The sequence below is a fragment of the Numida meleagris genome, chromosome Z (assembly GCF_002078875.1).
Source record: "Numida meleagris isolate 19003 breed g44 Domestic line chromosome Z, NumMel1.0, whole genome shotgun sequence".
Taxonomy (NCBI): Eukaryota; Metazoa; Chordata; class Aves; order Galliformes; family Numididae; genus Numida; species Numida meleagris.
This window is the reverse complement of record NC_034438.1, coordinates 51,532,966-51,556,191: the sequence shown is the minus strand read 5'-3', so window position 1 is coordinate 51,556,191 and position 23,226 is coordinate 51,532,966. Positions and strand designations below refer to the sequence as shown.

The following is a 23,226-nucleotide window of genomic DNA, read 5'->3' as shown; positions in this document are numbered from 1 at the left end:
CGCAGCGGTTCGGCTGCCGGGGACGGTCGGCGCAGTCGCGAGCTGCCGGCGGTGTGGGAGCCATCATGCCGCGGGAGTTCGAGCTGTGCCCCGGGCGCCGCGTTGGCGGCGACCATCCTTGCTTCATCATCGCGGAGATCGGGCAGAACCACCAGGGAGACCTAGACATCGCCAAGCGCATGATCCGCATGGCCAAGGTGCGCGGGGCGGGCAACGCGGCCCCGCGGCGGCGGAGGGCGGGGAGGTGAAGCGGGCCCCGGGCTCTCCCCGGGAGGAGCGGGCTGGTTGTGGGTGGGAGGCTGGTAAATAAGGTTGTGCTGGGAGGCAACAAAAAGAGCGTTTCGCAGCTGTCGGTCGGTGCGTGACGGCTCGTGACCGCGCCGCGCTCTCGCTGGGGTGGTGCCCGCCTCGCGCACGGCACGCAGCTGCGGAGGGCGGCGGCGGCGGCTGTCGGTGTGCCGCACCCGGCTGTGGGTACGGCGGGGCTCCGAAATGGTGCGCTCCGGTTTGCGTTGGCTGTCTTAGCGGTTCTGTGTGTTTCCTTCCCCTGGAGTAATGCTTCTGTCAGACAGCTAAGCCCTTCTAAAATCTGGTATTAGGTGAATTGGTTAGACCTGTGTTTGGAAACAGCGCATCGTCACAGGAGAAATCGGGGCAAAATGCGTTCAGAGCCACGGGCAGTCACTCTGCATTGTTACCAGCGCCACGATGGTGTGAATGCTGCGATGGAGATGACCGCTACCTTCGCAGCCTGTGCGCGTTCAGACTAGGACCAGTTGCATTGCCCCTGAGTGTGACTCAGCTTCTTTTGCAGGACTGTGGGGCAGACTGCGCTAAGTTTCAGAAGAGCGAACTGGAATACAAATTCAACAAAAAAGCTTTAGAGAGGCCGTACACCTCCAAACACTCGTGGGGAAAGACCTACGGGGAGCACAAGCGCCACTTGGAGTTCAGCCACGACCAGTACAGAGAGCTGAAGAAGTACGCGGAGGAGGTTGGGATTTTCTTCACGGCTTCTGGCATGGATGAGGTATACAAACCACACCAGCATGATGCAAAATTCAGCTGTCGCATCTGTTATTTGCACCTTACAGTTCTTCCATAAAAAGTACACCGAGTACCTGTAGCTGTTGAGTTTGTAAATGAGGAAACTAGAGTAATGTAGTTTTTGCCTGTTTGCTTGTGTATCTGCTGTGGCTGATTATATGTCAGACTTTCCTCTATATTTGAACTAGACTTTTTTCTCTACTTAATACTACTCTTTTCCCTAATTTTTTTTTCTTTCTTTCTGTTTACTAGATGTAAGTTAATGTTTCTGAATAACAGAAACTGTTACACTCCCTTTTCCTTCAAGATGGAGAGGGTCTTTACCTTGCTCTGCTGCTCTCAAGACATTTACAGATTTTGTCAGTGGACTTTTAGGTATTCACCCACCAGCCTGTAAACTTCCATGGAGCTCATCTGCTGCTGTTCCCCCTTGAGAGGTGTGAAGTCTTTAACTCTTGCAGGTTGCCTACCTCAAAGAAATAAATGCAGTGTACAATTGAAATGTGTAGGTTGGGAAGTTCAGGTAGTGGTTAAACCTCAACGCAGAGTGAAGGTTATATATTATTTTATTTTTATTTGTGGCCTAGAAAATGAAGAAAACAAACAGAAAGAGACCCTCTAGAAGTAAGCCAGCTGCTTTTCCCTAAGGCAGGCACACCAACATTTCTGTAGTTCTGCAAGTAGCCTTGCCCAGGATGGGATGAGATGGGAGCTAATGTCTTAAGGTGATCTGTTCTGTGTCTCGCTTTCCTTACCATCAGAGAGAACTGCTGACACATCAGCTTAATCTCCTTTCTTGTAATTCTTCACCTGACATAAGTTCCTACTTTTGTTGTACCTCCTCTTTCTTTTTTTGAACAACATAATCTGCTTTTTTTGTATTCCCTTGACTAAGGAATTTCAATTTCTTTGAACTTTTTCCCTTGTCTTTTCTAGTCCTATGGCCATTCTCACTGCTTCTGTTAACACACTGTTCTGCTGGCTGAAATCCTTGAATTGCTGTGTCCCAACTGTGTGCAGCTGTCAAGCCTCATAAAAAGCTTATTTCAGGTGTCTGACAGACAAAAAGGTGTTCTGCACATATTGCCATAGTCTGTTGCCACGAGTTCAGAAATAGATCAGAGAAAAGAAGGTGTTGTGATATTTATTTAATTGGTATCTTCATGTCTAAGGGGCCTGCAGAATAGCAGCACTTCCTCTGTTTCTCCTTTAAGAAAAGAACATTTTAATCTAATAGACTTGGATTTCCATACTTGAGATCTTAAACACCTGGATGCCTTTGGAGTGAAAAATCATGTTCTTTTCTGATGTTAAAACCTTCTGCTGGTTGTAGTGAAATGCAGAACATGTGAAATGTGGCAGTTAAGTTCACTTTCCACCTGTGATAGCCTTATTTTTCTCAAGATGCTGCCTGAGGTTGTTGCCTCATCAATTGGTTAGCAGTACTGATGCACCGACATCATTCTTTGAACAGCATTTTCTTTTTCACACAACTGCTGACACTTCTGGCATTGTTTCTGCTAGCCAAAGATCTTTGAGCTTTCTGTAGACATTGCATAGATTGATGTACTATTTGTTAACTTCTGTAAATTGAACATAATCGCTGGAACTCCAGGTACGTCAGGGAGGTTAAAATGTGTGTTTAATTGTATGAGGAAGTTCTGTGAGGTGACGTGTGAAGTAAATACAAAGACTACAGGTAAGTTCTTTATCTGCTCTGTTCCACAATGTACCGGAGACAGAACAGGATCCCGCTGAACCACTCCCTCTAGCGTTGTGTCTACTGTTTGAAATTACACAAAGTGGTTGAGGTTGGAAGGGAACTCTGGATGTTGTCTGGTCCAGTCCTGCTGCTCAGGCTGGGCCTGCTCACAGAATCTCTTACGAAAAAGCTGCCAACTTTCAGGAGATAATACCACTCTTCGTAAAGTGACCACTCTTCGTAAAGTGACCACTCTTCGTAAAGTGACCACTCTTCGTAAAGTGACCACNACCACTCTTCGTAAAGTGACCACTCTTCGTAAAGTGACCACTCTTCGTAAAGTGACCACTCTTCGTAAAGTGACCACATACTGTGTCCCAGTGTTGTACTTCATTTTGTGCAGTCTCCTTGGCTTAGGAGGAGAGGTTAACTTACTGATGCAATTCAGATTTTAATAGAACCTTCAGTAATCCCTGGATTGTCTCAAATATAGCATGCACATTTCTAGAAGGAGGCAGAGAGAAATTAAGATTTGAGTAAACTGCTTTACTGTCTTTTCTTTGGCACATTTTATATTTATTTTTTGATATTGCTCATAGAATAAAATCCCTTGTAGTTTTCTTTTTGCATGCTGGTAGTTTTTCAGGTGTCTATGCAATAGTTTCAGAGTCATTTCTCCTCAAAGGAAGAATGTATGCCCTTCTTAGTGTCAAATTAGGAAAGACGTGGCTGAGAATAAAATTCTAAGAACTTTCAAACTTGTAATATTTTTCTCTTTTTGACTCCACAGTTTTAAGAGAATAGGTAGGAGATAGAGAGATAATACCATATATTTCACTATACAAGTGTGATTTTTTTTTTTGCTATGTCTGTGCATTACTTATTTTTTTTTGAGGGAAACATTAATATTTGTCAAAACTAGTGATTCAGTAAGTAGCTAGATGCAGAAGTTCTTATATGGTGGGAAGTGAGGAATATTCTTACAAGCAAGTTAACAAGTATGTGAAAGCCAGTGACAGACTGCCTTTAAGAGTCAGAAGGCAGCAGAATACTTGTATAATTGTTCAATTTCAGGAGCTATTCAGGAAAGCTGCCTGCAGTCTCTGAATAAAATTTCTTTTCTTCACAGAGAAACAAAAGCCGATATTCTTACTATTTGCCTCATTATAGTACCAAGAGTATTTTGATAACAGTTTCAGAAATTCAGGTTTAGTGTTTGTAGAAGTGTTGTAAAGGCATCTGACAGAAAAATTCAGCCACATTGTCAGTGTTAATCTGGAAATGTAGTCATTTGTCTGACCCAGAGTTTCCAAACCTGCAGACCAGCCTCTTGAAGCAGAATGGTGCATCTGCTTTGGATTTATTTGACCTTTTCGTTTATTTTGTACCTTATACCATTGGTTCTAGACTAGTATAGTTCGAGGGTTAGGCATATATGCCCTAATTAATTAAACTTTGCTTTTGCTATTTTGCAGGATTGGCTGGTTGATGGTTCTTTTCTACCATTAATCCAGCTGAAGTGGTATGTTGAAAAACAGTGATTTTTACTGATTTATTTATTTTCTTGCAGATGGCTGTGGAATTTCTTCATGAACTGGATGTTCCATTTTTCAAAGTAGGATCAGGAGATACAAACAATTTTCCGTATTTGGAAAAGACTGCAAAGAAAGGTAAGCATTTTCTTTTGAGCAGTCTTTGGCAGAATCACAGGAGTTGTAGGGACTGGGGGGGACCTCTGAAAGTCATTGAGTCCAACCCCTTGCTAAATCAGGTTTCCTACGGTAGATTGCACAGGAAAGTGTCCAGGTGGGTTTTGAATATCTCCAGAGAAGAAGACTGCACAGCCTCTCTGGGCAGCCTGTTCCAGTGCTCTCACACTTGCAATAAAGAAGTTTTTCTTCATGCTCAGATGGAATTTCTTGTGTTCTGGTCTGTGCCCACTGCCCCTTGTTCTGTCACTGGGCACCACTGAAGTGAGCTTGTCCCCATCCACTTGACTTCTGCCCATTTTCTGTTGATCCCCTCTTAGCCTTCTCCAAGCTGAACAGCCCCAGATCTCTCAGCTCTTCCTCATAGAGGAGATGCTCCAGACTGTTCATCATCTTCGTGGGCCTTGGCTGGACTCTCTAGGATTTCTCTGTCTTCCTTGAACTGGGGAACCCAGTCTCGGCATACTTCACTGACTTCAGAGTATCTCAGTAGCTCAGTTATTACATATTTTCTCCACTTAATTTCAGGAAAAAAAGAATACTAAAAAAATCAGCTTCCTTCTCTAGTTCAAATTCATTTACTACAAGAATTTCAATTGAGCTTGTGCAGATTTATAAGGGATCTAAATTTGAAATCTGGGCAAAACATTTTTTTTAATTATTAGGACGCCCAATGGTGATTTCCAGCGGGATGCAGTCGATGAACACAATGCATCAGGTTTATCAGATTGTGAAGCCCATCAATCCAAACTTCTGCTTTCTGCAGTGCACCAGTGCCTACCCACTTCAGCCTGAGGATGTCAATCTCCGTGTTATATCGGTCAGTGAATAAGTAAGAGTGCCATAGGTACGGTACCACAGAAGGGCTATACGCTTATGTTGCATTCTATTTCCAGGTCTTATGCATGCTCGAGTTTGGTTCTGAGAAGTGAGAAAATGTATCACGGTCCACTAATTCATCCTGGCCTTGAAGTAAAATCATTAACTGGATCTTCTTCTGGCAGAACTCAGCTTTATAGAATATGATAAGAGATGTTGCTGTTGGGGCTTTGAATTTAAATAGACGGAAATGGGAGATTGAAGTGTGAGCCTGTGCTTCGAAAAGGGAAGAAAAGGGTGTGGGCAGTTACCTCACCTCTAGGAAGGTGTGTAGAACTGAGGACATTATTCTAAGTAGGGAGCTCAACCAGGTAATTTAATTAGAAAGGCTTCATGTGAATATCAGAGCTGTGAGAGAAAATGGATTATGGTTTCCTCTGAAATATTGCTTGGACGTGCTTGATGCTGCTGTAGTAAAATGTTCCCAGATTAGCCAACGTTCAAACATTTGCCTAGCTTTATGCACACAGTATTTGTTAGCTTGAGCAGAACTGGACAGGACCATATTTAATTGCCTGTCAGACTGAATAACTCCTCTGTGTGCTGCTGAAAGTATGGCTTCAGATCTGAAACATGGGAAGGTGCACCACCTGCTTTGAATACAGGCTAAGCTTAACTAGGTATTGGGTTCTTCAATGAAAATAGTCTCTATTAGTGTGACTTACAGTGGAGTGGGCTTTTAAGACCTTGAAGAGTACAAATAAATTAAAAAGAGAAGCGTGAGAGAAGTTGTAGAATAGAATGTGTCTTTCTCATTGTCAGTTTTGATAACCATGATGAACTTCTCAGAACACAATGGAGTGAACTTCTTAAAATACAGTGTTTGGTAATGCAGTGTGACCTGTTCAATTAAAAATTCTTCCTGGGCATAACCAACTGCTTGTTTTGTGGCACGATAAGTGCTCATGTTTTCACTGCAGTTATTATTGTTAAATTTGCTCTGTCTTTGAAATTGCTACCTTGGTAATTGAGACCAACTTTGTCATGATTCCAGGCATATCAGTCAGCTTTTCCCGACATCCCCATTGGCTATTCGGGGCATGAAACTGGCATTGCCATTTCGGTGGCAGCTGTTGCTCTGGGTGCTAAAGTAGTGGAACGTCACGTGACTCTTGACAAAACATGGAAAGGAAGTGACCACCAAGCATCCCTGGAGCCAAAGGAGCTGGCAGAGTTAGTGAAAGCGATCCGTACTGTGGAAAAAGCAATGGGTTCTCCAATCAAACAGCTCTTGCCTTGTGAAATGGCTTGCAATGAAAAGGTAACTCTTGCTTTTGATTTACAGTTTGTAACTCATGCAGAAAAACAACAGCGAGTACTTAGGTTTGTAGCCTCAAGATCTCAGTTTTTGCAGTAGTGTTTACCCTCCGCACTCTAACAAATTCTCTACTGCTACGGAGCAGCACGCACACCACGCTTATTGCACTGTAACTTTAATGCAGACCTGCCATTTCTTATCACATGCTATTTCTGACAGCCAGTAACTATTTTTACCAAAGCGTAACACTGTCGGTTTTGAGTTCAGTGGAGTTTTATGTATGTCCCTCAGTGATTAACCCTGTTGAGTGGTAAATTTGTATGAATGCGTGAGCTGTGTTTACAGGAGGCTGGAATGCTAGTCAGTCTACTCAGATTCCCTCCATTCTGAAACTAGGAGATGCCAGTGAGACGCTGTCTGATTTCAGAAAGGATTTAGATTTTCCCATCAGCCTTGTTACGGTGAACATTTCCATGCTAACTTGAACTTCTTATGGAGAAGAAGTTAAGCAACAGGGTGGGCAACCCCTTCCCAAGTAGCTGTATAATTTTTTTTATCCTCTCCTGGTATTCTGTGCCGAGGATTGTGTTTGCCTGAAACATTCTTTTTATTTTCTCCTTTGTAGCTGGGGAAGTCTGTTGTGGCAAAAGTGACAATTCCTGAAGGTGCCGTACTGACACTTGACATGCTGACAGTGAAAGTGGGAGAGCCTAAGGGATATGCTCCAGAAGCCATCTTTGATCTGGTGGGCCAGGAGGTTAAAAAAACGATTGAAGAAGATGAAACCATCACTGAGCAGGCAGTGGAAAATCATGTCAAGAAAGTGAAGTGCTAAACCGAAACCCTCCATTTGATATTTTATGATGTAGGCCTGTCCTACTGCACAACATGTTTAAGTATCGCTGCATGGTAGGTTAGAAACAATCCAAGTAGACGAACATTTTAGCAGGTCTATTTAGCAGGAAGTTTTTGCAGCTAGGGGATATAAATTATGAAGAGCAATGTTACTGGAAACTGCATAGCACTGTGTCTAGAAGATACCATGTTCCTCCTCTTTCATTCCACTCTAGATTAATTCAGAATTTTTGCCAAATCTGAGACCAAGGTCTACTGTTTTCTAGCTTTCCTCTTCTGGTCAGAATACACTAATCCTAATAATTTGTCTATACTTGAATTGTTCTATTGCTGTACCTTTTTATGTCTCTCTCTTCTGCTATTTCCCTCAATCCTGTGAAAATAGGATGCTACTTCAAGTTGAATGCAGAGAAGAGAAAGATTACATAAACTAAGCCGAAAACTTTATACATGCAGTGTGATAGATTCTTCTTAAGATAAATCTTAAGATTTAAAAAGAAGTCTCGAGGTAAAGAAGTGGGTTGCAGGAACCTGCCTGAGAAATGGAAGTGGACAAACTCACAGAAGTGTGGCAGCGTAAGGAAGGGAGATAACTGTCTATTCCTGTAATGCCACTCTTTCAAAAACTAGCTCCTTGGGAACTAGATTCCAATATGCACATACTTTCTCAAAGGCGGCAGTACCAGTAAAGCCAGTGAACTGGATATGTAGACAACTCCCATATAAGGAGCAAGAAAAGGAGCCTTTTTGTACTTCTAAGCTGAAAGGCAAGACAGCAAGCTAGACGGGGCAAAATTCGCTCAAGATGGATCAGTGGAAGTAAAATCAATCTATGCTTCCAGAAATTGGCAAAAGTATCTGTCAGCTTACTGAATCCTGGCATCCTAATAAATTCTGCAGTGCAGTTGTTTTTCTCTGTTTGTATGTGGGGACGGATTCTCAGGTAAGTCAAATGCTAGTAAAGATTTTACAGCCTCCTTTCTGGACAAAGACACTGTGTTGGGATTCTTTTTTTGTTTGTTTTTCCCACACACTGCTCTTTGAAACAGCTGAAGCTAGATGCTTGACTAGATCACCTCATTGACTGGATCACAGCATGGTTGCCAGCAGTCCTCTGTGCACTCCATTCTTGCAGTACAGGTTCTTTTCAAGTAAGAAGTGCAGTCCCACTGCCCACTGTCATGCTGCTCTTAGCTTTGTTTAGGCAGGACCAGATGGCAGCAGGTATAACACATCTCTCAACTAGCTTGATTAGCAGAGAATCACATTGGTGTAATCAGTCTGCATTTGTGAAAGAATCATTTACTAGTTATGGTTATTATGGTTATTGCTACCTCTTGGTCATGACTTGGTAGAATATCTTGAATTTGATGGTGATGTTTCTGTGCCTGTGAGTGGTTTACTTTCAAAATGTGTAATCTTCTGCAATTCTGAAGAGTCTGTAGTTCTATCTTTAAACTGGGAAGAAACTCTCTGAATCATGTGCTTCTGACAGTCTGTGAGCTCTGTTGCAGTTTGCTTGCCTTACATTAAGAAACAACTCAATTGTTGAATTTTTTTTAATGGCAAATTTTAAAAATAAATCCAGCTTTCAAAACAAGCTACTGTTCTTGCATTTCAATCTGTAGTAAGATCTTGCCTTTGCCAGCAGTAGAGAGGGTCCACGGCCTTGAGTATTTGAATCACCAAAGGCTACCTGGCTTGCTTCAAGTGGCAGTGCTTGTTTGGGTGAACAGTACAGCTGGTCCAATAAACTGATTAAAACGTAGGCTCCAAAGATTTCCAGGACTTCAATCATAGAATCACCTTGGTTGGAAAAGACCTTCAAGTCTTTTCCAAAGTCCAAAATATCAAATTTTGGAAATCAGACTTTATGTTTGGACTTCGTTTAGTCCAAACATCAAACTGGCATACCAAATCTTAGCACTAAACCATCTCTCCTGTTGCCACATCCCCACCTCTCTTAAGTATCTGAAGGGACAACCTGTTCCAGTGCTTAACCACTCTCTGCATGAAAAATATGTAATATAAAATTTCAGCCTTCTCTGGCACAACTTGAGGCCATTTCTTCACATTCTGTTTCTTGTTACCTGAGAAAAGAGACGAACAACATCTTCTTTGCAGCCTCCTTTCAGGTCGTTGCAAAGAATGATGAGGTCTCCCCTCAGCCTCTTACTAAACAACCTCAGTTCCCACTGTTGTTTCTTGCATATCTTGTTTTCTAGTCCTTTCACCAGCTTTATTTTGTTGCTCTTCTCTGCACGCGCTTGAACAACTCAATATCCTTCTAGTGAGAGGACTAAAGCTGAATGCAGCATTGGAGGTGTGGTCTCACCAGTGCCCCCTATACAAGGGGACAGTCACTTCCTTAGCCCTGCTAGCCATACTATTTCTGATATAGGCCAGGATGCCATTGGCCTTCCTGAACACCTGGTTCTGGTTCATATTCAGCCACCTGTTGACCAAAGCTCCAGGTCCTTTTCCTTCCCAAGCCCGTGCTGCTACAAAGGTTCGTGACCAAAGTGCAACACCTGGCACTTGGCCTCACTGAGTGTCATGAAGTTGGACTTCTGTTGATCACGTCTATCCTGGTATTGTCTGCAAACTTACTGAGCAAGTGCTTGATCCCTTCATCCAAGGCACTGACAAAAATATTTAAAACTAGCCCTAGTACTGAGCACTGGGAACATACCACTGGTGACTGGCCACTAACCAGATTGAACTCTGTTTACTAGACTAGGAGTAAGGATAAATCATTACCCCTGCAGAGAAACAGCAGATGAAAAGTAATCCTTGTGAACTGTCTCTGCTAGTTCAATGTGCGTTTATCTCCATCCAGCAACACTTAAAGAGACTTTTGAAATATGAAACAGTAATTTAAGCACAAGTGCCTCACTGGCCTAGTATTTTCAGTGCATCTGTGGGTTCTCCAGTTGTTTCATTTTCTACTGGAGATGTACAAAACTGTTTCTCTTGCTTCCACTCTTGGTGTGGGAAGAACAGGGCTACCCAGAACCTCACTTCAGAGAGACTGTCAAAATAGGATGAGCTTGTGGCTATTAAGTGTGGCTACAGAAGTGCTCACTCTACTTAAGGTACTTCTCCAACAATCAGTGGCACAATTTGACATTTACATTCGAAGATATTTCAGAATGAACCACTTAATTTAGTGTATTAATTATCCAAATCTGATATCAACTATAAAATTATGCAATATGTGAACTCAAAGCTTAAGCTAAATTAATCTAATACCGTGCACAATTGCAATACCTCCAATAGGATGGAGATGAAAAAAAAAAAAGACCTGACAGTGGTTTTTAAGTTCAAATCTGAGTTTTAATAAGCATTTTTTCAAGCACTACCCAGACTTTCTCCATTTTGCAAGTTTGAATCAAGTACAAAAATACAGTGCATGGCACTTTAGGTGATACACTGACATCATTTATAAATGGCAGATCAAAACTCCTCCACTGAAAATATAGATGATAGATACTACTTAAAAACAGCTGGTTTTCTTGAACTTCCCTGTTACCTTCCAGAAATGCCACAGCTGAATCTTCACATAACAGAAAGTGATTCATGTAGATTACTACTAAAGCGGCTTTCATACAAAAAAAGTTGAGATAGAAGGCTTTATTTTACTTCATTCCTTATGTTAGTTTCCATATTCCAATAGACCCTTCCCAGAGCCTCAAAGCTGGGTAAACTGGCTCTGTGAACTTGCAGTGGAAAGTGTGCAAATGAGACATGCCATCAGTAACATTATAGAATGAAAGGATTCCGGCTTCATAATCCAGAAAAATGCCAATGCGATCAGGATCATCTTCAATCAGGAGAGGGATCCTCTCCCCCTTGTGAAATGCCCAGTATTCAAGATCAAACTTTTTAATGCACCAAGATGCTCTATTCCAGCCTAGTCGACAGCTTTCTGAATCTCCTTTCCTGCCAATGGAAGGGTAAGCTGCACCAATCCACCACCCAGCTCCAGCATGAAGGAGGTCAACTTCCCAGTAATGGCTCCCAGAGAGGAATGCGTCTCTGCTTAGCACTTGCCATAATTTATCAAATCTCTGGGGACCACAAGGGTAAAATATCCTCCTCCAGTTACAGCTTACTACAAGACGGTCATCAGACAACTTCAGCCTTGGATGAAGGCTATCATATTCCCAGGTTGGTGATCTTCCATCTGCAATCAAAACCATAAATGTACTTGCTATGTTTATCATGCCTTTTGAAAAAGGCCCAAGTTATATACAAAAAGCCTGCAAAGGAGCCCACAGCTGAAAGTGTTCTGGAAACTGCGATTCTGCAAGGAGTAAGAGACATTTTTACTAGGAAGCACTGCACTGTCTATATGCACCAGTGTGTTAAAGTTGTATAGTCTTTAATGTAGGTCAGTAAAAGACATATTTAAGTCAGTATATGTATGTTTCACAAATGAGATGAAGTATACAAATCGGTAGGCTATAAGCACTGAGAGCTTCTGCTTTTAAGCAGAATGTTGGAGACTGCTATCATGATGACAGCCTGGGGGTTTCAGACAGCACTGTAGCAGACCCTTGGGTTGTGAGACGTCCTTTGAAAAACAGGCTAAAAGTCTGTTTCACGCAGAGCCTCCACAGCTCGGAGGAGAAGCATCATGTATGTAGCTAAGAAACAACCTACCACCTCCCACAAGATTTGCAGCAGTTTACCTAACAGGTCATTTACAAAAGAAAAATTTCAGTCTGGAACTGCACTCTAGAAATCACTGAACACAGCAGCAGACTCTTTTTAACATGAAGCAGGACAAAAATCACAAAGCCAGGAAAAAGACTTCAGGAAAGTAAGTACTACAAATGAACAATAACTAAAAAATACAGCTGTGCCCCACATCTCCCTGCCTTACTGTGGCCCCTAACATTGGCTATGTTTAAAATACACAAAGCAGTGGTGCACCAATAGGTGTTGTTTAATACACGGCCTTACTAATAGATTGTCTTGGTCTGGGCAGGATCACAGCACACACCTGCAAAGACATACAGAAAGAGTTGCTGATGTGTATGTTATATGTGTGTGACGATGCCAGAGGGCCCACTGCTGGTAATTCTGTAGCCTTCACACTGTACCTGTATATTGCAAATGAAGGGAGAAGCAAATGGCACTGTATGTGCAGTGTTAACTGAAGAATTTTCTAAACAAAAAGAAAGGCTTCAAAGTTTTAATTCTGGCATTATGACTGTAAATGAACTAAAACTTTCAAAACCACACCACCACAGGGCTCAGTCGCATACATGCAACATCTTGTTGTTGTGATCTCCTCTATACTTCAGTGGTGAAGTGCAAGTCAGAAAAGCTAGTACTGGCTTCCCTATGGTCTGAATAGGTGTTTAGGTGGATGAATACCACAAGTACTAACGCACGCCTGTGTGCACAGTTGGTGACAAAAGACAGGAGATGGGAGTCACGTAGGTAAAAAGAGCATGCTGCAGGATTCCCTCCTGTGAATGACTGACTGTCTTTGTCTCTTGGCTCCAAGTCACCATCAAAGAAGTTAGAACTGGGGATGCCAAGTTCATGCAGAGCACAAGAGACACAGGGACTGAAAGGACTGAGATGTAAGGATGACATAAAAGGCCTGGCTACAGTGGCTGCATCTTTTCTAGAAGCAGAGATGAAAGGGAACTGCTTAAGTGTGTAACCGAAAGAAGATGGCTCTACTCTCAAGGTTTTAAAAATAAAACACCACAAGGGATGCTTTTCAAGAGCATGAATAGTGACAATTTAAACATTTCCATGCTAACTTGAACTTCTTATGGAGTAAGAAGTTAAGCAACAGGGTGGGCAACCCCTTCCCAAGTAGCTCTATAATTTTTTTTATCCTCTCCTGGTATTCTGTGCCGAGGATTGTGTTTGCCAAAAAGGTTCTTTTATTTTCTCCTCTGTAGCTGGAGAAGTCTGTTGAGGCAAAAGTGACAATTCCTGAAGGTGCCGTACTGACACTTGACATGCTGACAGTGAAGGTGGGAGAGCCTAAGGGATATGCTCCAGAAGCCATCTTTGATCTGGTGGGCCAGAAGGTTAAAAAAACAACTGAAGAAGATGAAACCATCACTGAGCAGGCAGTGGAAAATCATGTCAAGAAAGTGATGCGCCAGCAGACACAATGTAGGGAATGGAAAGGGCAGAGGCTCTGCGGAAAACCTGGATGCGATTCCTGGGGTTGGAGCGCTGCAGGTGACAGTGCCCACTGTGACGTCCCTGACAACGATGTCCCCGCATCACAGATAGTGACATACGCAGCAGTGGACTGTGACCTCTTGGCCCTCACTGCTTGTAGCCAGGCCCGGAGTCTCACTCTGGCTTGCGCCTGCACTTCTGCCGAGCGTGTCTGTGAGGTCTGGAGCGAGCAGCAAGGATAGCCTTGGTGCTGGTCTCGTGCTCTGGGAGCTGCTGACAGCCGCTCTCAGTGCTCGTCCCCGGAGCCACTGAAGTTTCTTCCCGGCCCTGCCTGGCTCAGGCAGCCGGGGCATCCAAGGAGGCCGCGGCAGCAAAGGGAACCGGTAAGGGCACACCTCACCCTGGGCAGCTGGGAGGGTCTCCTTCCTGAGGGACCCGGGCACTTGTTCCTTCCCTGCCAGGGTCAGCAAGTGACCGTCGCCTCTCTTCCTTTCCCAGCGTGACCCCTGCTGCTGCAGCAGCGGTGTGAGGAGCAGCCCCTCATCCCCTGCGCTCTCCTGCCCACCACAGCAGCTGGAGAGCATGGCCACCGAGCTGGATCGTCACTGCCCCATTTGCCTGGACACTATGGATGATGTCAGCCACGTCATGCCATGCCTGCACCAGCTTTGCTTTGGCTGCACCCGTCGGTGGGTTGAGACCAGGCCCAAGTGCCCCCTGTGCAAGCGCAGGGTGAGGTCCATCTTGCACTCGGTGCGTGCGGACGACAGCTTTGAAGAGTTTGTCATCGGACGGCGCGCGCGGGCCAGGAGAGCTCCCCAGCACCAAATGCAGGCGGCGCCCATCCAGGTGCCCGTCAGTGCCTGCACCCACCTGTGCTCAGGCCCCTGCTGCCCTGGCTGTGACGGGAGCTGAGGCAGCTCTTTGGGGCTGATGGTAGGGCAGCCTTCCTAACACATCGCCTGGTCATCTCTGGCCTGTGTTTATTTGGCCTGGACGAGGGAGTGCTGACCCTGTGGCTTTCCAGCTCCCTGCAAAGCCAGGCCACCAGCTTTGTGCGGCGGCTCATTGTCCAAGCTGCACGGCTGGGCATTGGGGAGGTGCAACACCCGCTGGGCTTGGGGCCCCGCCATCCTGCCACGGGGCAGGAGGGCAGCCCCGCAGCCGCCCCTGGCACAGCTGCACCCCCAGAACAAACTCCCGACCCTGGCCTACAGCCCTTCAGCAGCACTGGGGAAGCCAGCGTGGAGGAGCTCCCTGTCCCCTCCACCGCTGCCCGTAGGGAGGCTCCCGGACAGCCCCCATCCATCCCGGCTCCAGTGCTGTTGGCCCAAGCAGCAGCCCGGGAGGAGCCGGGGGAGGCCGTGCCAGGTCCCTCAACTGCCAGCACCGTCGGGCAGCACCCACATAGGGCACCTCAGCGAGCCCCGAAGAGAAGGGCCCACACCTCGGAGGCTGCTGCACCGCCTGCCAAGAGGCCACCCCACCAGCAACACTAGGACACCGCCCCAGCAGCTGGTGAGAAGAGGGCCGGGCCTGCAGCTGGGGCACAGCCAGCCCCCCGGGGCTCTAACTCTGTCAGACGGAGGAAAGCAATACAATTACAGAAGTGTATAACTGAAAGAAGATGGCTCTACTGCCAAGTTTTTAAAAATAAAACTCCACGAGGAATGCTTTTCAAGAGCATGAAATACTGCAAATTAGTGATCTCTGCTAGTCAAACTTGCCTGAAAACTTAGATTTTCATCAAGTGCATTGCTACTAAATCTCAAGCAAATGTAAATAAATTCATTGCTTAAAAAAAGGAAAACAAAACTCAAACAAAGGACCAAGCTGCATCAAGATGCTAGTTCTGAATAAAAACACAGGACCAAGATTCCAGGGACAGAAACTAAAATTTCTTTCCTAACATGAGGTATAGAAAATTGTACTGACTTTCAGGCAAAAGCTGAGCACTTGATCCTGCTGAACAGTGTAAACATCAGAACCCTTTTAAAAGATCCATCTAAGATAATGGCAGCATACATTCATTGTCTGTTTCAGTGGATGGGCCAAGAGAGTTTGGAGCCTCCTAGCTTTTGTTTAACCACACTTACGTTTTAAGAAAAGCATCCGATCAACAGGAGACACGGTTTTCAGTGTTGTTCCAGGCTCCCTCTTTGAGGTGGCATTAAGGCTACTGAATACATCTGGGCAGAGATGAAAGGGGATAGCATAGGTAAGTGTGTAAGCGGAAGAAGATGGCTCTGCTCTCAAAGTTTTAAAAATAAAACACCACGGGGGATTTTATAAGGTGGGTTATTTGCTTCTCTCCTCTGTGTTGTGAATTCCACCCACATCCCGAGAAAGGTTGTAGAGTCACATCTCATCTTCCATGGGACAATTTGTGATACTTTTCCTGGAGAATGGCCATTTGCTCTGCAGGCTTTCCTCCTTATGCTCCTTGGATAGTATGGACCCCAGTGATGCGAAGGAAACTACACAACCCAGCACAACCCCAATTAAGCACTTCCCATCCCTTCAAAAGCACACCACTATCAACTGATAACACAAGACAATTACAAACAGTAGCCACAGAGCACCTCCATGGCACTATCTAGTAACTTCCCATTCATCCTGCAGTGACCTTTCAGGTTTGGTCAGATGTTTTCAGCTAACACCCTGCTCTACTGTTTTTGGCTGCGGCTCTCAGAAAAAGTACCATTAAAAGGTAGATGGGTATAATCTGATGGTCACTGTGACCCTGCTGGCCCATAACTCAGGTACTGTTGGGATTTCCCCATGCTTATGCGGCTTTGTGGCTCTATGTTAGGGAACTCCTTGCCTTAGTCATGCCAAAGGTCACTTAAGGATGAAATACCAGCTCAAAGAAGCTCCAAGCAGAAGCTGTTGGCTCCCTTTAAAGTACCAAAAAACATATTTTTTTTCAGACTGACTGAGACAGAAATATCACTAGGTACATCAGCTTCAAAAAGTGTTCAATTTCTACAGGTTCCCAAAGTCTCAGGTCTGCCATGTGTCCCACCAGAGCATTTACACCCTTTAGTAACTGTGAAAGGACGGATCAGCTGTGTTGTGCAGGTGTGATGGTCTACAGATAAAAATAACATCAGTTCAATGGGAAGAAAATATCTACACTGAAATAACTGACAGAGCTGGGAAAAACATCAGAAAAACTTGAAGGCATGAAAAAGACCTTTTCCAGAGTTAAAAGAGAAACTGCATATGTTTCTTCATCACCACAGCTACAGCAACATTATACCAATGCCATCAAAGAACAGCACCCATGCCTAAAAGCTGCCTTTTTTTTCCAGCTCTGTTTATCTAGTAGAAGATCCTGCTCCTACTTAGAGACCACTCTTTATTTAGGAGAGCAGGAGACTGCAAAATTCATTGCACTCTCCCAGATATACCTTCTTTAAGCCGAACTTCTAGTGGTTTCTGTAGAATGGACTGAAGAAATTTCATGAGACACGAATAGTGGTTGAGTATGTGCTCAAATGAGAGAGGTATTGGATGCCACTGTTCTGGCTGTCTCCTTGAATCCTGCAATTCCTTCTCAATTTCCGTGCATTTCTGAGGGCAGAAAAACAGATGAGTATAGTCAGCAGCACAAATGGATTCTTCCCTCCCAGCTCCCACACAAAAGGGCAAGGACAGCTCCGTTACAAGGTGAACTAGGCCATAACAAGTAGACCTGGCTGTGCCTGCTTAACAGCTCACTAGGAAAGAGGGGGATATTCGTCTGTAAGCAAAAAGAAAAGCACCACCACCTCCAGTAAAGTAATGGCTACTGCTCAGGGAGATTGGGATCGCTTGCAATTAAAGGAATGAGACAACTTAGCCTCAGGTTGCCAGGTAGGGTTGTCTGTCCTCACTCTTATCATACTGCCCAAGGAAAGGCTTGATACAGTGTTAATGTTCAAGATGATCAAGCATGCCTAATTATTGTTTCATATATGCTTAAAAGTATAATGAATCTTTTATAGACCTGACAGCAATGCATGAACCTAATAGCTCAAACATTAGGAACCAAACCAAACTGGTCCACCAAAACAGCAACAAAACAAAGAAAAATAGCAGTGAGAAAGCTTATCCTTGCAGAAGGATCTACAGAAGCTAACCACTAGAGCGCTTTACCAGGGACTAAGAGGGTAAGAGGCAGGGAGAGGCCACACAGTACCACCTCCAGGAACTGAACAGGATCACTGCACTGCTGTATCTCTCTGATTCGACGTGAGAATGCCTCCAGGGCTGCAAGTTCTTCTTGGCAGGACTGCACCTGATGACCATGTGCTTCAAGGGCCTGCTGAGTCTTTTCATCAATGACATTTCTTGCCAGTTTCTCCTCTTCCTGAAGCAGTAACTGGAGCTGCATAACTCTGTCCAACAGCTGCTGTTTGCTTGCAGCGGCGTGTGCCTATAGATGAAGCAGAAGAGTGCCTCCATATTCAACACTCCTTTCCTAGAGAAGCAGCACTTGTCTGGGTCTTTGAAGAGCCGCAGAGAGAGAAAAATGTCTCTCCTTGGAAAATAATCACCCAGTGGAGAAGCAAGTCACACTTTACCTTTAGATCATTAGCAGCTTGCTCTACACGCTTTCTGTTACCAGCCTCTTGCTCTTTTTTCACTTCTAGATTCCTCAAATACACTGTGAGGAGTTCCTAAGCAGTATAAATAAAATAAATTACAAAAATTACAAAATATAAAATAAAATCTGTTTCATAACATTTATAAAAAAAAAAATAGCTTTCTTTCCTAACAAGGAAGTATGTTACTGAAAAAGTTTATAAGGCTATCCAGCAAGGCCAGGGACAACACAACATAAATGTTTTATCAGTTCACCTGCTGCCCTGTGGTTATAAGGGTAAGATACACAGAGCTATACAAACTATGCCACTTTCATAAACAGCAGGAAAACCTATGGTGACAAAAGCATTTTCATCTTGAAATCTATGGCATTGTACATCTGTTCCTATGCCGCCAGGTTTTGGCAGCAGGGTCTGCAGGAGGGCCGTGCTCACAGCACCCAGCAGCACCCCATGTCAGAGCAGTGCCCTCCAGCTGGGCCCCGCCGCTGCCCCAAGGGTGGGCCCTGCACTACAGAGCCATGTCGGAACAAAGGGGCTGGGGATGGGCGGCAGAGACAGAGCACTACGGACTGAGCGCAGCGCCCATCGCATATTCCCATGCACTGCCTGGGGGGGAGGCAGAGGGGTCAAGAGAAGGTGGGGGAACAGAAGGTGTTTTTACTTTTATTCTGCTTTTCGCTATCCTACTTATTTTTAATCAGCAATAAATCAAGTTAATCTATCCCCAAATCAACAGTAACTGGTGAGGAATCTCCCGTCCCTGTCATTACCTCCACCCACAAGCTCTTCCATCGCATTTCCTCCCCCAGTCCTGTGGAAGAGGGACATCAATATGAAGCCAGATGGGCACCTGGCAATCAGACAAGGCTAACCACTGCATTTCAGACCCATAACACGTGCTTGTGCACACAGCGGCAGGTGGGCAGCTAAGCAAGTACTTTCATTCAGATCATCAGTGGAAAGCTCTCTCTGTAGTCAAAAATACAGTGAATGTTCAGGATATTTGTGCAAAAGAGCAGTCAGAAACAGTCACCACAGTGATGCTGTGGACAATGACTGTAACAACTAACACTTAAAGCTCAGCATCTCCAATATCTGTGCTGTGCCGTGTGGTGTACTAAGCAACACAGCTCTGCTCAGCTGCACCTGCCCCACAGTTCCTCAACCACAGCCCTCTGTGGGCTGAACAGGTGCACTCAGTGATGCCTTTTTGTTATTAGCACCCCAACCCTCAGCAGTGCACAAGTGCAGTACACAGAGCCTCCCAGCAGCATAGGTAAGGCAGCTTCACAGCTATAGCTGTGTCAGCACACTCACTCTGCAGCCGGCACCCATCAGGAACATGCACACAAATCAGCTCACTACAACATTCCCATCTCAGCACTGCATTTAAGTTCTGCAGGGACAATAAACTGGGCAAATGTGGTTCTAAATGGGCAACAGTTTGCATTACTGACATAGCCTCCTTTGGAGACACATGCATTTTTTCATTTGGTTATGAAAAGAGTCAGATGAAATAGGCTGCAGGCAAAACCAGAGAGCTCACAGCTGGCAGTCCCCTGCACACACACATGCAAGCAGACAACTTGTGTGGAACTGGAAACTCAGGCCATGCCATCCCTTCCAACCACAGCTTTCCCATCTCAAGTCCCTGACAAGTCGAAGGGCTGTGCTCCACCTGTTGATGCAGAAGCTTTGCTGCGCCCAGTGATCAGAGGGCAGGGTGTGTCCTGAACAGACACTGCACATGCTTGGATTCAGGGAAGAACCAGATGATGGACTCTGCACAGCTGTTGTCATCTCTTCCAGGCACCCCCAGTTCACACTTCCTAACAGCACTGAGGAAGACTGTCAGCCTCATAGCTGTCTCAATGGAACAAAACAAAACTGCTAATCCAAATATGATCCCTGAGGCTACGATGACTGTGGAGACACATTTTTGCCTGAAATCTCTGCAACTACCGGTCAGCAGATGTCAGCAGAGACTTCCTATGGACATCCTCTTCTACCTGGACTCATGTTTCTATCCTGCTCACTTCTTCTGGTCCAGAGACCAGCAGCAGTTATCTGCCAGCAGCGTCCATGCCCACAGGTTGCAGCATGTCCCATCTCTGTGGTTGGTCTGGTGGGACAGAGCGAGTGCTCCTTGCTGCGACCAAAGCAATGCCTGATAGCGCAGTGATGTCCGAGCAGCTGCTGAGCAGGGCTGGCACAGCATCAGGGCCTTCTGTGTTCCTCCCTCTCTCTCCACAGTGAAAAGCTTGGGCGCCGGGAGCAACACAAGCAGGCTGATGGTGCAAACTAACCATGCCCCATAGCGCCATGCCCAGCAGTACAATGCAGAGCTGGCGTTTGGGCGGATGACCCAGCTTATGCTCAGGAGCTCGCCAGGCATCGATCTGACCGCGGGAGGCAGCGAGCTTCTGCCCTGCTTCTTGTGCTTCTTCTTCCTCTCGTCTTCCCCTTCTCCTTTGCTCGCTGAACTATTTTTACTGTGACCCACGAGTTCCCTCGCTCTCGCCCTTCTCCTCCTCTCCCCATGCCGTGCGGGAGCTGCCGGCCTTCCGTGCAAGGAAGCGCGGCCGAGCCGCTCAGCAGCCAGACCCCACGCCTCTGCCCCGTCCCCGCCGTGCGCTCTCTCCATCCGCCGTACTCCAGCGCAGCGGCAGCGCAGCGGCAGCACACCGTCCGCACCCCTGCGGCCCTCGGAGCCGCCCCCGCCGCCGCCACTTGCCGACACCGGAAAAGCCAGGTGCGCCGGCCCCGGGCAAGAAAGGCGCAAAAGAAAGGGCTCCGATCGCGAGCGGGAAGCCCGCGGCACGGAGCCCGCCCGCGGCACGGCACGGCACGGCACACGGCCCACCTGCTTGTCGCGGGCCGCCTGGGGCAGCAAGCGGGCGTCGTGGCCGCGGTGCGGGCCCAGCGCCGGGCAGAGGGCACAGACACAGCGGCCGCAGTCCCCGCAGAAGAGCTCCAGCGGCCGCCCCGAGTGCACGGCGCAGCCCCGCGGCCCCGTCGGTGCCCACGGCTGTCCTTGCGCCATGGCGGCCCGGGCGGACGCGGAGACGCCCGTGTACAGCTGCCAGGGGCGGGCCCGGGACTCCGGCGGGGGCGGCCTCACAGTGTGCCGCCGGGCGGCTACAGGTGTGGCCCTGAAGAGGAAGCCGAGAGGAAGGAAGTGCGGAAAATGAGGTGATAGACGTGGATGTTTCAGCGGGAGGTTTAGGAGGCACTGTACGTGTGAACGTGAGGGGGACCTCTGAGGGCTGAAAGCAGGAGGAATCTGGTGCGTGCGAAGAGCTGCCAGATAGCCGGGATTTGGGAGCTGTCCTGGAGGTGCCTTGTGGAGGCCTCACGCGAGAGCCGCAGCGTGGTGAGGTCCTTGGTGATACCGGCATCATCTGGTCTTGCCCTCCTTCAAAGGAAAGCGCCCGTGCCTGCTGCTTCAGAACCAGCACTGCTGAGGATCACTCAGCCTCTCTGGGACCCTACTGCGGTGCTTGGCCATCTGCATCGTAAGCACTTCCTAGCATTCGAGCAGAACTTCCCTCATTGCGCCTTGTGATGTGTCATTTCACCATGTGCTTTCAAGAACAGCCATGGCCTCCTCTGCTCTGTTTCCCCTGTGAGGGGGCTGCAGACAGTCCTGAGATGTCTTACAGAAGCCAAACAAGCCCAGTTCCTCCCAGGCCTCCTTGGACACGCTGTACTGCAGCCCTGTTTCCTCTGGTCTTTACAGGAGGGTTTGCTCAGTAGGGTCAGTGCATGGTGTGTCCACGCAGTTTGTGGCCGATCTCTACCACCGCAAGGCTGCAGTTCAGCCCAGCACCTTGCTCCTTCCCTGCAGAGCTGCTCCCCAGCTGCTGGCGCTCAGCCTGAATGGCTGCGGGGGGCTGAGCCCGGCCCTAGGCATGCACCCATCACTCAAAACAGCTGAACATCAGTGCGTGATTGGCACTGTCTGGGCCAAAACCATGACTTGGAGAGGGCATAATGCTGAGCCGACTCAAGCGATGGCAAGTTACTGTGAGCATTTTGATACAGTGTCTAAACACAGTCCTGTGAACAGCAAAAAATACGCAGCTGTGCTTTCTGTTTTGATCAAGGGATTTGAGAACATGTTTCAAGAGTGCTGAAAAAGTAATCAATTTTTTTTGTATATTTGCAACTCCGTATTTAGTGGGCAAAAATACATCTTTTCAAATGGAATGTACAGAGTTGCAACCAGACATTGAACTCGAAGAAAAATCATGTGTCTCCACCAGACCTTTGTAAGCCCTATCTGACCAGAGAAATGTATCTGTTGCTTCACAACCACACCTTACTCATGCCATTGCTTTTTGGCAATATGTACGTTTGTGAACAACTGTTTTCAAGGATGAAGTACAGGAAGAGTAAGATTTCACCAGAAATCTCTGATGAATGCCTTGAGAGCTCACTAACAGTGGCAGCCACTGCCATCGAACCAGCCTGATGCATTAGTTTCACAAAAACACAGTCAAATATCCTTCTAGTTTTATGTTTTTGTTGTTCTCTTTTTTATGTTTTAATAAAAAATATTTTAAATAAGTTTTATTACTTACATACACTCACTGTAGTATATATTTTACAAAGGCTGCTCTGAATGTAATGCCTCCTATTTTATTGACACCTCTTCTTTACACCATCAGAGGCGGATGTTGGTAGTATGGCAGTAGAGGCTGAACCTTCCCACCGATATTCCATTACATGTTGTTGCCGTGTGACAGATGGCAGCAGAGGGGCAGTGTGACATGGAAGTGTGTATGAAACGGAGGGGTGGAATTGAATTTCTTCATGTGGAAAAAATGGCACCCACTGACATTCATCAGTACTTACTGAACACTTGTGTAGGCCAAACAGTGAATGTGAGGCTGTGGGTGGTTTGTCTCAGAACAACGCTGTCATAACAGCTGTGGAACAATGGGTCACCTCCGCTGCTGCAAATTTTTACAAGTGCAGCATGTACGTCTGTGCTCATCACTGGCAAAAAAAATGCATAGCTAA

General features: G+C 46.2%; 2 protein-coding genes across 3 annotated transcripts; one reads left to right on the top strand and one right to left on the bottom strand.

The window, feature by feature from the left end:
- Positions 1–9,050, top strand: NANS (N-acetylneuraminate synthase). Its single transcript, XM_021380541.1, has 6 exons — positions 1–197; positions 815–1,030; positions 4,320–4,419; positions 5,124–5,278; positions 6,332–6,598; positions 7,221–9,050. Exons 1-6 carry the CDS (start codon positions 66–68, stop codon positions 7,428–7,430), a joined length of 1,080 nt encoding a protein of 359 aa, XP_021236216.1. The 5' UTR covers positions 1–65; the 3' UTR covers positions 7,431–9,050.
- TRIM14 (tripartite motif containing 14) lies at positions 10,764–21,536 on the bottom strand. 2 transcript variants are annotated; one of them, XM_021380538.1, is made up of 6 exons: positions 21,065–21,536; positions 18,178–18,273; positions 17,793–18,029; positions 17,023–17,185; positions 15,706–15,798; positions 10,764–11,636 (listed from the first exon to the last, which is right to left on the bottom strand). In XM_021380538.1, the coding sequence occupies exons 1-6, from the start codon at positions 21,242–21,244 to the stop codon at positions 11,101–11,103; spliced, it is 1,305 nt and encodes a 434-aa protein (XP_021236213.1). In that variant the 5' UTR covers positions 21,245–21,536; the 3' UTR covers positions 10,764–11,100. The 2 variants fall into 2 exon arrangements, with proteins under 2 accessions (XP_021236213.1, XP_021236215.1); XM_021380540.1 differs by having other exon boundaries at positions 17,796–18,029; positions 21,065–21,530.